General features: G+C 38.4%; 1 protein-coding gene across 2 annotated transcripts; it reads left to right on the top strand.

Moving 5' to 3' along the window:
* Nucleotides 1-1,056: 1,056 nt before the first annotated feature.
* nxf1a (nuclear RNA export factor 1a) lies at nucleotides 1,057-11,943 on the top strand. Of its 2 annotated transcripts, XM_079249514.1 has the most exons (22): nucleotides 1,057-1,299; nucleotides 1,365-1,424; nucleotides 2,520-2,727; nucleotides 4,648-4,801; nucleotides 4,889-4,972; nucleotides 5,092-5,196; nucleotides 5,442-5,522; nucleotides 5,872-5,941; nucleotides 6,449-6,537; nucleotides 6,651-6,758; nucleotides 6,871-6,980; nucleotides 9,477-9,513; nucleotides 9,703-9,771; nucleotides 9,954-10,009; nucleotides 10,126-10,233; nucleotides 10,458-10,516; nucleotides 10,642-10,757; nucleotides 10,865-10,907; nucleotides 11,039-11,117; nucleotides 11,320-11,502; nucleotides 11,612-11,672; nucleotides 11,753-11,943. In XM_079249514.1, exons 1-22 carry the CDS (start codon nucleotides 1,272-1,274, stop codon nucleotides 11,789-11,791), a joined length of 1,947 nt encoding a protein of 648 aa, XP_079105640.1. In that variant the 5' UTR covers nucleotides 1,057-1,271; the 3' UTR covers nucleotides 11,792-11,943. The 2 variants fall into 2 exon arrangements, with proteins under 2 accessions (XP_079105640.1, XP_079105641.1); XM_079249515.1 differs by lacking the exon at nucleotides 1,365-1,424.
* Nucleotides 11,944-12,464: the final 521 nt, after the last annotated feature.

Raw genomic sequence — 12,464 nt, 5'->3', positions numbered from 1 at the left:
CTGAAAAGGATTAGCTACATTTACATATCCAGTACAATGTAAATTTGTGGTGGTAATGATGATGAGGAATGTTATTACCTCCACCAAGGAGGGTATGTTTTTACCGCCGTTTAATTGTTTGTTTTCCTGAGAACTCAAGAAGTTATGGATGGATGTTATGACGGATTTTCATGAAATTTTCAGGAGTTGTTGAAAATGTGAAAAGGAAGAACTGATTGAATTTTGGTGGTGATTCGGATCACCGTTTGGATTGTTATTATTATTGAGGGCAATATCTTATCATGAACAATGTGGATTGTATCTACAAGGATATCTACTACAAGATTAAATATATTAATGTATTGGTAGTAGTAATGGCTATACATGCTGGTCTTTTCAATGATAAACTACTTTATTTTATTTCAGATAGTCTTTTACTTTCTGAATAAGTATATAACTCCACTTACAAAAAACTTGGTAGTACTAATAACTTTTAAACCCACACACAACACTGCTTCCTTCATGATATGTTTTAATATGTAACAATTATATTACCAAACAAATATGGTTACCTGTGTTCTAACTTATTTGAAATCTTTTAATGATCTTCTGGGGACAAAAGTAAAAAAATCTTTGCATTTGTAGCGTTTGCAGGGTGTCTGAACGTTTTGTTTTGCCCAAGTAATTTTCCTCTGTCTCAGGTTTTTTGTATATATTTGGAAACATGTCTGACATGATTTTTTTTTTATCTACATAAAGTGTAATGTAGAAAATAGCGATGTAATTTATGATGGAAAAGTTACAGTTGAAATGGTCTGACACAAACCCTTCAGAGCGCTTTGCTAAAGCTAACATTATTACAAAAATCGATACTAATGTTTGCATTTTAAAAAACAGCTAACCAAAATCCAATCAATCTTTATTACCAACTGAAGCTGCATGGTTTGTTTGTTTTTTGTTTTTTTTTTGTTTTTTTAAATGTACGTGCTGGTAGACTCCTATCGCGTTGCTTTCCTCTGAGTTTGCCAATTTGCCCCGGAAGGGAAAGTTAGTATTTCCGGTGTCTAGTCGTAGCTCGTTAACAGAGGAAGCTAGTTGAACTACAGGCTGGGTAAAGACGTGCCTGCGATCACGACGTGCTGTCTATTGTTTCCGTAAAGCTTCTCGAGATGTCTATTTTACCGTTTCGTGGTGTTTTGTGAGAAAGCCACAAAAGCACGGAAGGCAAGGCTCAGTATTTCACCCAGGCCTGTTTTTCTTTTTGTTTTTAAATCCAACACTATTACGGGAATATGGCGGACGGCGGGCATTACTACAACGGTAAGACACGCACACTACAGCACCAACCTCACTTCTTCTGAACTTCTTTCACCATTTTTCTTCAGATCGAGGAGACTTTAAGGTGACGAGAGAGGTCAGACGCACAGATATCTTGGTCGACGGAGGTAACAAAAGTCATTGGTTCCCAGGAGAGCAAATCATGACAACAGATACTCGATGCTAAAATATAACAACTTGCAGCTGTTCTGGTCGACAATATTTTGTCTAATATTACATTAGAAAGAAAGCAGTAGATTTTTATTTGTTGAGCTCCTGTAGATGGACTTTTGTTGTCTGTGTAAAATTTGCAGATTTTCATAAAATTAAAGTATTTTAACCCAAGTAGTGGCATAGTTGTGAAAAAAGCCTGAACTTTATGAACTGTAAGTAGGTATAGGTGACAGGTCCTACATTAAGTGTATATGAAAAGATGCAAATACAGATTTATTAAAGTCTTTGAATATTAAATTCGATTTTGGCTGTAACAACTGGAATATAAAGCCTGAATGATTATTATTCTTATTTTTTTCATTATATTTAAATAGTTTAACACTGATGTCAGGTAAGGCCAAAGCAGTGTTTATAGTACAGTGTTAAAAAACACAATCCCCCTTCATTTCCTTTTCAGCATAGTCATATTTGTATTTGGTCATTGATACTCATGAGAAAATTAATATTTCATTCTTAAGATTAAATTGTACTGACAAACCAGCATTTATCGCTACCAACAGGAACTGACAGCTCTTTTGGAATACCAGTTGTTTTACTTTCACATTTGTGGGAAATTTATTACTTTGCCCTGGGCCTTGACTTATTTTGTGGGATTATAGAAATAAATAAGCCAAATTGATTATGATAATGAATAATCTACTGCATGCTGTCATTTCTGGAGCAGCAAGACTTACATTATTTTATTTAAACTGGATAGGGTTTTGTTTGATGTCAAAACTCTTCCCCTGAACCATTTCCATATTCCTAATATAATGTGAGGCAAACATGGTCTCAGTTGAAGCATTTTTCCACATTGTTGAATCAACAGTGTGAATTTGATATCTGGTGCAGATTGCAACTGTGATCATCAAAATTTTGATTCATCACTTGTGGTGCACTGGTGCAATAACTTAGTGAAGTAGGTTGAATTTGATAACTTTTCTGGACATAATACTTTACGGTGTGATATGTCGTAAATGAGACCTAATTTTTCCCTGTATTTTTTACAGAGCATGATGACAGAACTGCCCCGTTCCGTAACCGTAAAGGCAGGGGCTCCCACAAAGGCCGATCATTTGACAGGTCGCGAAGAGACCGTCAGCGGGGGAGTCACGCAGGAGGGTTTGGAGGTCCTGGACCACGTTCTAGGCTTGAGGATACAGATGGAGATGTAACCATGAGTGATAGTCCTCAGGATAGCAGCTCCCAGAACAGATTGTAAGTTTTGTTTGTTAAACAATCATCATTGTCTTTTTAAGTGAGACTGATAAACTCGCCTGATAAGCAGATCCTATTTTCTGAAGGGGCACATATGCTGCTTAGTCTTTTTATGTATCTCCCAGTGTTCAAGAGGTTTACCGTACCGGGAAAAAAAAAACATGCAGAGGTTCGGCTGAGAGACGGTATATGAGACCCTTTGGTCTTAGTTTCAGACATATAACTTAATATGGTTTTAATAAATGGAATTTCTTTACAACTTTAAAATCAGCACTGCTGAATATTGTATTTACCAACTCTATAACGGGTAAGCTACTCATTCCATCCATGATACGTGATAATGACAAAATATAAACATTAGACAGCTACATTCAGGTGGTAAGTTGTGCCATACTTTCATACCAGATATCCGAAAATGTATTGGAATGAAACCTACAAAAACTATTGGATCCATTTCAAGCTTTAATACAAATCTGAAAGTACTGCAATAAGAGTACATTCTGACTGTTTAGCAGTGCGTTGAGGCGGCAGAGTGGGGTGCCCTCCTAATATACTGGTAAAGAAAACACTTGTAAAATAGTAGTTCGTCCACAAACTTTCACAAGTCTGGGGTCAGTGGAGTCATCGCTATTAGGCTTTTTTTGTGTGTGTGTGTGTGTGTGTGTGTGTGTGTTTTAGTCAAGTAGATTTAAAAAAAAAAATAGGTTTGCTGTTTTGTTTTTCCTGTTGCCATGGTTCCAGGTGGTGTTGTTCTCTGTCACAAAGTTGGTGTCCATGTTAGGTCAAACTTTCCATTGCTCTGATCTGACACTAGAAGTAACTAAAGAGCATTCATTTGTGTACAAGCTGTTCAGCAGTGGTGTTTTAAAAGCAGTTAAGGCAGGCCTCCGATGCAGTGTGACCATCAGTCATGCAGCGGACTCATTTCCTTTGACAGTAGCACAAAAGATGGCAACATACACCCATAGCACCTATGCTGCATGAGCAGTTTTTCTTAAATGTTAAAGTACTACTCAAAAAAGAAAAGTAAATAAAAGTTTCTGAACTGTTTGTTTATTCCCTTCTTCCTAATTCAAGCCTTTGAGCCAAACCACTCAAGCCAAACTTGGAGAAAAAAATAGACATTGAAAAACACTGAATGCAATCAAGCTAAAAAGTTTGTCATGAACCCATAGAAGAATCTAATGAATTATTTCTGATAAGAAACTTGAAAAAAAATGACCATATGATTAGCATATATCCAAAAAGGCTGTCTCAACTACACAAATCACTAATTGCCAAAATGTAGAAATGCGATTGTTTAAGATGGCATGCCATTGTTTTCCACAGAGAAGGTAGCAATATGTGGTGCTCCCCTGGCGCTGGTGAGAGAATCAAATGTCTCAGTCGTCAGTAGGTGGTCATTAAGGGTGTATGCAAAGTGTGCAGCAAGCAGCATTCAAACACACACTTTCTGGACTGCCATTTTGAATATACACCTGTGCGCTTATCTATTGTTCTTCAGAGTTAACTCATGGGTATTTAATTTTTGTGGGAATGATGAGTGTTTTACTGATCAGGTGTTGGGGTCGCCTTTATTATGAAGCCCTGCAGGAGTATTTCCAAAGCTTAGGCTTACTGCAAGGAAAGTTCTCACCATCCACCACAGCAAATGGGATGTTTTTCTGCTGCTGGTTGTGTAATTCAGGATTGGAAAACACAGCTGAACTCAGCAAAGTTGGATAATATCTGGTTTGTGCAACATTTTTCCAATCAAATGAATAAAGCCCTCCAAGTAGTTCCCCACAGTCCATTTACAACGGACCAAACTGCAGCAGTGTGACCTTGCCCTAAGAAGCACTCGTTTCTGAAGATGGAAAATGGAAAAGGTTTCTAGAAAAGTGAATATCTGAAAGTAAATCCTTGTTTTGCCTTCCTCAGCAACCCATATGGAAGAAATTTTCGAAAAAGAGATGTACGCTTCGATAGAGACAGGCAGCCTGGCAAAGGAGGTGGAGGAGGTGGTAGAGGTGGTTTCTGTTTCAGAGGCGATAGAGGAGGACTGAAAGCCCGATCAGGCTGGTACAAAGTAACGGTGCGTATCCGTACATTTGCCCCAGGACAGCCAGAAATATACATTGCGAGTTGTCAGAGGATATATTTTGCTATGTCTGTGTTGCAGATACCACATGGCAGAAAGTATGACAAGAAATGGTTAGTGACAGCTCTCCAGAACATCTGTTCGGTTCCCTACACACCTGTGCAGGTACATTTAAAGCATGGTCTTGTGTAATTTTCTGGGTGATGCAGTTTAGATATGAGTTGTCTTGTTTCTCCCAAGTAAAACTAATTTTTAATGTTTTGTTTTTCCCCTTGTCTGTTCAGTATCATGTTGACCATCACAGGGTGCATTTCTATGTGGACGATTCTGCTGCTGCCAATGCGCTGCACAAATGCTCTCACAAGATCACGGACTCAGACGGATATAAAGTATGTTTTGGGCAGTAATAAAAAGATTATTCTTGACCTTCTACAAAAAAAAATTTCAAATGTTACGTTATTAATTGCGAGATATTACTACCATACCCTGCATATAACTTCTGCCTCTTTAAATTCCATGTTGGGAATTTAAACCAGTAGCTCAGTAATCAGAAATTCACAAACTCTGTGAAACCTCAGCTATAACAACACTCTAGTGACACATTTATGTTGTTATTACTGATGTTTCCTCCCAGGTTGAAGTGCATGTCAACCCAAGTGCTCCACCAGCCTTCCTCCAATCTGACCTGAAGCCAGAACATTTGGAGCACTTAAAGGTGAGCTTGTGGAACAACTTTGTTCTTTGCATTTCCTGAATAGGTCTGTTACAATAACAGTGTCGTTTACTTAGAATAAATTAGATCTCTTTGTGCCTCTCAGAAATAGTATGACAAGTGTAGATAGAAATACTTGTTTTGCAGTTTTTATTTCAGTTTAAGTGGTCTGAATGCTTTTACTGAGGGTCATTAATTCATCCAAATAATGGAGAGGTGCTTTGGAAAGAAGTATCCCAGATGTTGAGAAGACTTGGATATGAGCGGAATTAACTGCGACACTTTTGCATTTTTTTTTCTTTCATTTTTTTCCCCTCAATTTGGCTTCTAATATTGATTTTTACCTTTCCAGCAATGCATGGCCAAACGTTTTGATGGTTCCCAGCAAGCACTAGACTTGAACAACATTCGAACTGACCCAGGTAATCACAGAATTTTTCATGCTATTGTCAGGTGCATGACACTGTTGTGAATGCATGTTCAATAAATGTCCAAAGGATAATTGAATGTGAATACTGAGGGCAAACAGCCGTAAAGAATAAGGGTTTAAAGGTTTTGTGAGGCCTCCCTGTGCAAAGTGTGGATGGAACCCCACACTTCAGGGCGTCACCACTAGGCCAGCCATATCTTTCCTGGCCACTGTTGTTTTTTATAACATTTTGCCCTAGATGTGTGAGAGCTGTCAGAAGCATTAATTATTTACGCTAATTCCCATAGTCAAGTCTCTTAAATTTAAAAGAGTGAATTCATGGGGGCTTCTGTAACATCTTCTCTTCCAATGTTGGCTTCAATGGAAGTGGTCGTAACATGACAAGGGAAAAAAAGCAGCTGTAGTGATCCAGGTGTCTCATGGTGAAATGAAACTTAACTGCCACTGAAAATAATTAATTTCACGTACACACACACTAATATTTTCCTCCATGTAACAGACCTGGTGTCCCAAAACATTGAAGTCATCTTGAACAGGAAAACAAACATGGAGTCTGTCATTAAAATCATTGAAGAAAACATTCCAGAGGTAAGATTAATCATGCTGATTTATCTTCCTGTAAAAAGCAGGCATATAGGGGGAACGTACTATGTGTGCTGATTAAAAACCCAACCTTGTTTTTTGTTCTGCCATCTTTACAGCTGACGTGTTTGAACCTGAGTAACAACCGTATTCACAAATTGGATGAGCTCGCTGAGTTGGTTTCCAAGGTGCCCAATCTGAAGACACTCAACCTTTCTCACAATGAGGTGAGGCGAGCTGATCAGTTCACAGCACTCATAATTAAATCCCCTGTTTGCATAAAGTTGTTTTTCCTTTGTTCCTCCTCCCAACGTCTTCTATTTCTGTGTGTTTGTCCAGCTGAAGACAGACCGGGAGCTGGACAAAGTGAAAGGCCTGAAACTGTCAGAGCTGTGGCTGATTAGGAACCCCCTGTGTGACCTCTTTAAGGACCAAGCTGCATACATCAGGTCAGTCAAAGACACTGAGGGGTGAGATAAAGATGTTTTTATGTAAACAAGTTATTGATGGGACTGCATGGAGTAAGGAGAGGGGCTTCATGAGTCCACCTGTAACACAGTATGAAGCAGTCTGCTACAAAAGCTGTCCCTCCGTTGCATGCAGTTACTGAACCTTGTTCCCACCACAAAGATAAACGTCAGACACAAGCATCAGCTTTTAATTTCTGTTTTGTTTTGTTTTTTTGTGAAGATGATTGGGTAACAATAAAAAGGCAATGTGGATCTAGGTAAATATATGTACAAGTGTATGTTCATTTAATACTACAAATATGTTGCAAGATTAACATATATATATATATATATATATATATTTATTTGCATGGTTTAAAATGTATACATGCCTTAGTGTACTTTAAAGTAACCTACACACGCTGTCATACAAGACATATTATGCATTCATTCATTGAACATTTGTTGACTTGAAGGAAAAAAAGATTTTTTTGGTTTTGTTTTACATGTTCTGTCAACTTCATGGTTAACTTTTTCTTTTCAAACTGCAAACTCAACGCCTCTGATTTTCAGAAGTTGCGGACAGGACATCAAACTACAGAATAAACCCACCATGTTTTTCTTTTCAGTTTGCTTAAAGTCTGTCTTAACTTTGTATAGGCAATTTCTCTGCAAGTTTGCAGTTTCTAAGTGGGGCATCCTTTCAAGCTTTCTTCTTATCTTGTTTTATGGTTCTCTGTGATGCTTTACCCAGCACTCCCCTGCTGACATCGTGGTTAGTTATCCCATAAACTGCTGTTATAACAGTCACAATGTTAAATAATCCAAAGCAGCTGAGCATAATGCTCAGTTAAAATGTTCTGTAAAGTGCTTTTAAAAAATAATCCTGAAATCATCTCTTGAGCTGTACTGTTAAAATTCTGTTTTGGAGAAAGAAATCCAATTTCAGCTCGTCAGATGTTTGGACGAAGCAAAGAAAAACCCACCGGCAATGATTCCCCTCCCCTCATAGCATCTTTGCCCACTCGGCCCCCTGTTTAAGGCGAGTATGGAAGGCTGGATAGCCTATGACGGGTAAGATCCCACCTTGAAACCTCGGGACAACCTAAGGCAGGCACAGTCACGATTACTCGACCTCAGTCCCCGTGAGCTCAGACTCACCGAGCACAACGAGAAGGAATTGAGAAGATGGGACTCCACGGGTAAAGCCACTGGGCAGAGGTGGAGCGGGACACATGTCATCAATGACCAAGGATGAGCCAATGACAAAGAACGGTCTCTCTCTTCCACTTTGTCTGATTGTTTGCCTACAGCAGACCTCTGCTTTCCAGTGAATCAAGTGGAGTTTGGCAAATACACTTAACTGACTTCTGAGAGAAATGTAAACTGAACAGGAAATTGATTGTTCAGTTATGCCTAAAAATGTTGAATGAGGGGGGAAAAAAGGCATGAAACATTTTCTCAAGTTTCTGATGGCTGTGACCAGTACAAAGGAGCTCAATTAAGCAGAGAGAGCAGTGTTATCACTCCAGTTGAATGGTTAATAAACTGCAAGCCACTCTGTAACCAAGGACATGGTCCTAAAGCAAGTTATTAAAAACAAAACAAAGACACATCACTTCCAGTCATGCTGCATGAGGAGCTGTGCCAGCTTTTCAGAGCAGGATACCACAACTGCTTTTCTTGCTCAGCAGTGGGAAACTATGCGATTAGTGGTGGGACTGCTGGGTTCAGCTCACTTTGAGACCAGATGTCCTTCAGCTCTTTTCTCAGGTTCTTTCTTTGCTGGTATTGACGCGCAGATGGACTGAAAAGTTTGACATCTACTCTGAATGTTGAGCATATCTGAATTTCTTCCTAATTCTTTTTCACCCAGATCTTGCTATATTTTGTGTTTTTATTTATTTATTTTTTGGTGATGTAGACTCAGCTGTTCCCCGACATCTTGGCCAGTGTTTTGGGGGGGGAGTAAACAAGACTGACTGGCGGTAACCACCTCTCTCCCAACCATGCTTAACCTCTTGATCTTACTAATTCAAATTGGATGTCTCTCTTGGATTTCCAGCTCAGTATAGTAGATGGTGGCATGTTTGTATGTGTGTATTCCTAGAAAAGTGTGCTTGTATTGCTCTTCGATGTCAGATCTGTGTATATCACCATTTTGGGGGAGAGGGTGAGTATACCTGCTGGTAAGTACATTCCTGGGTGGGAGATGTCTGAGGGCACAGCATGAAACTTACAATGTATGTTAGTCATGGATATCGTGTTATTTTCTTTTCAATACAAATGAGTGGTTACAACATCGGTTATAAATATAATTGCTTTATAATTGTAAAGAACTGTTCTTCCAAAGAGTAGTGACTTAAAATTACAAATACAAGTCCAAACCAATGCAAGGTTGATCATCAGGTGTGACTGACAGTGGTAATGTAATGAGCATTATGTATTTGTATTTGGGGTGGTATAGGATAACGTTCTCACTTTCTCTCGTACCAGTGCTGTGCGGCAGAGGTTTCCCCGGCTTCTTAAACTGGTAAATCCACATTTGTATCTGTACACGTCATCCTTTCCACTGATCCCATTTATTCATGTAGGGTGTTTTTTTTACACAAATGTATAGGAAAACAAGTAAAACACAAAAGTTTGTATGAGAATCTCCTAGTATTCAACTATATTTATACTAAGTGGTACCTCTGACTTGATGTGTATGGTTTGTTCTCAGGATGGGCACGACCTACCCCCACCTATTGGGTTTGACGTTGAAACACCTACCACAATTCCCCCCTGCAAGGTTGGTTCGGTAGTTCGGTTTTGTAGTTGGCTTTTGTAGGTTTACTTAAACAGACACCAATGTTTTCGGCCATGTGTGTTGTTTTGTATAAACTTTTTATTAATATTTAAATTATCAGTAATGCTTTATTAAGGGTCGGTGTTCCTGATTTACCTGAAGAAGGCTGTTGTTTCTTCATTCAGGGCAGCTGCTTTGGTTCAGACGAAATCAAGGCACTCATTCTTCGGTTTTTGCAGCAGTAAGTTTTGACATCTCAAAAGTCAATAGATCAGTCAGTCCTTTACTTCATTTAGGAATGAGGCTCAGCCAATAAACACAAAACTCTTGCTGCTTCTAACACTGCGACTGTTGCAGGTATTACAGTATATATGACTCGGGGGACAGACAGCCTCTTCTGGATGCTTATCATGATGGCGCGTCATTATCCCTCACAACACCTTACTCTACCCAGAACCCCTCAAGGTAAAAAATATGTGTAAAGACATCTATGTATGACAATTTAACACGTAAAGAAATTAATATAAAGTATGTAAATATCTCCTAAACTTAAATTCTAATATAAAGATTACTTGAAAGATTTTGCAGAGGTCCACACATTACATGCTGTTTATACTGATCCTAATCCTGACACCGTAAGTCTCAGCTGCAGCCTGATAGATTCTCCCTGTTCCTCCTGTGGTGTTTAGGAGCAGTCTTGGGGAGTATTACAAAGATAGCCGAAACCTCAAGAGGATCAAAGACTCCAGTGAGTTTCCCTGAAGAGCTATTTGTCTGCCACTGTCTGAATTGTTGTTGATTTTAAAAAAATTTAACATTATTAGACATATAAAACAAATAATTTAACTTTTCTGAATCTTGCCACCTTTTTAGCAATGCGATTTCGACTGCTGAAGCATACACGACTCAATGTTGTGGCTTTCCTCAACGAGCTGCCAAAAACGCAGCATGACATTGCCTCCTTTACGATTGACGTCAACACATACACTGTGAGTTGGTGATTATTCTGTCACTAACTTTGCTGTCTTGACTTTTTCATTCTTTCATTGCAATTATTGACTTTCTCAAAAAAAAAAAAAAAAAAATCCTTTTACAGACCACATTACTGTCATTTACGGTGAGCGGAGTCTTTAAAGAGGGTAAGTTGTGAAGTAACCAGACTGAATTGAGGGTTTATTGTAATAAAAATTACTGCAACAAAACAAACAAGTTTTAAAAAAAAAAAAAAATTGTAGTACAGATTGAATTATTGTGTCTGTTCTGTTTTCAGTTGTTGTTGACGGAAAGTCCAGAGAATCCACAATGGCCTTCTCTCGGGTTTTCATTACAGTCCCAGCAGGAAATTCTGGGTAAGTTTAGTGAGCTCCAAATGAACAGAATTTTGTGCATTTCCTGACACAATGCTGTATTGTGGCAGAAAGATGCAAATACTGAAAATGATCAATGACAAGTTAACTTTACTGTAAATTGGGAAAATTATAAAATAGGTATAGCGTCTCCTATAGTGAAAGAAAAATTAAATCCTCAACAATTGTGTTTCTGTTACGGCAGTTTGTGCATCGTCAATGACCAGCTTTTCATCCGAATGGCAACTACAGAGGAGATCCGTCGTGCCTTTGTGGCTCCGGCACCAACTCCATCGTCCAGCCCCGTCCCAACTCTCACTGCACCGCAGCAAGAAATGCTCACAGCCTTTTCACTGAAGTCAGGAATGAATCTGGAGTGGTCACAAAAGTAGGTCTTTTTATTGCTGTTTTGTTATTTTGAGCTGACATTTGTTGTCAATGTCTCATCACATGTAATTTTTTGGGGAAAAATATATATTAAAACAACTTTGTTTCAGATGTCTGCAAGACAATGAGTGGGATTTCAACAGAGCAGCACAGATCTTCACACAGTTGAAGGTAAAATCTGTTAAATCAATTCTCATGTTCTTCTGAAATGATGAAGCCAAGACCCTGAAATATCTTTTCTCTCTCTGCAGACGGAGGGCAAAATCCCAGATGTTGCCTTCATAAAATGAAGAACTGAGTTGAACATCCTTGAAATAAAGCCTGCAGTTATTTTATTTATGGCTTCTGTTTTCTTTTAATGCCTTTTTGTTCTATTCAAAATATTGTAGATGAAGTTTACTTGGGTTAACCAACGTTTTATCAACAAAATGTCAACTGTTTGACCGAAGGACTGACAAAGCTGTTTTAGTTGTCATGGCAACCCTACTTAAAGGTCATTTGTTTAGACACTAGTAGATATTGTCTTAGGAATAAGGAAATGACTGATTTAAATTTGTTCATCTGGATTGTTCTTGTATGTTAATAAAATATATTTTGACACACAACTGATGCACAAAATTTCAGTCAATCCATTTAAAGCTTTACCTCCTTTTTACAAATGACCAAATACCATCTGTTTCAGAGGGCGGGGGCACTATTGACTAGACAAGTTGAAAAAAATGACATATTGAAAATAAGCATGTATAAATTCTTATTCAATACAAAGTTATTCATTTTCTTCACCACTTAGTCCAATTCACCAACTAATAGAGGCAGGACACGGGACAGGTCACCAGTCCATTGCAGTGACTGCAAACCTAGTGGCAATGGAGACGGACTATACAGGACATTTATTCTGCAAAGTTGAATGTAATGATTAAAATTCTCAGGAACCATGCAGGAAACTTGTTTTAAAAAAAAAAT

The sequence above is a fragment of the Telmatherina bonti genome, assembly GCF_933228915.1.
Source record: "Telmatherina bonti genome assembly, chromosome: 12".
Lineage (NCBI taxonomy): Eukaryota > Metazoa > Chordata > Actinopteri > Atheriniformes > Telmatherinidae > Telmatherina > Telmatherina bonti.
The sequence above is the reverse complement of the archived record's forward strand: the minus strand, read 5'-3'. Positions and strand labels throughout refer to the sequence as shown.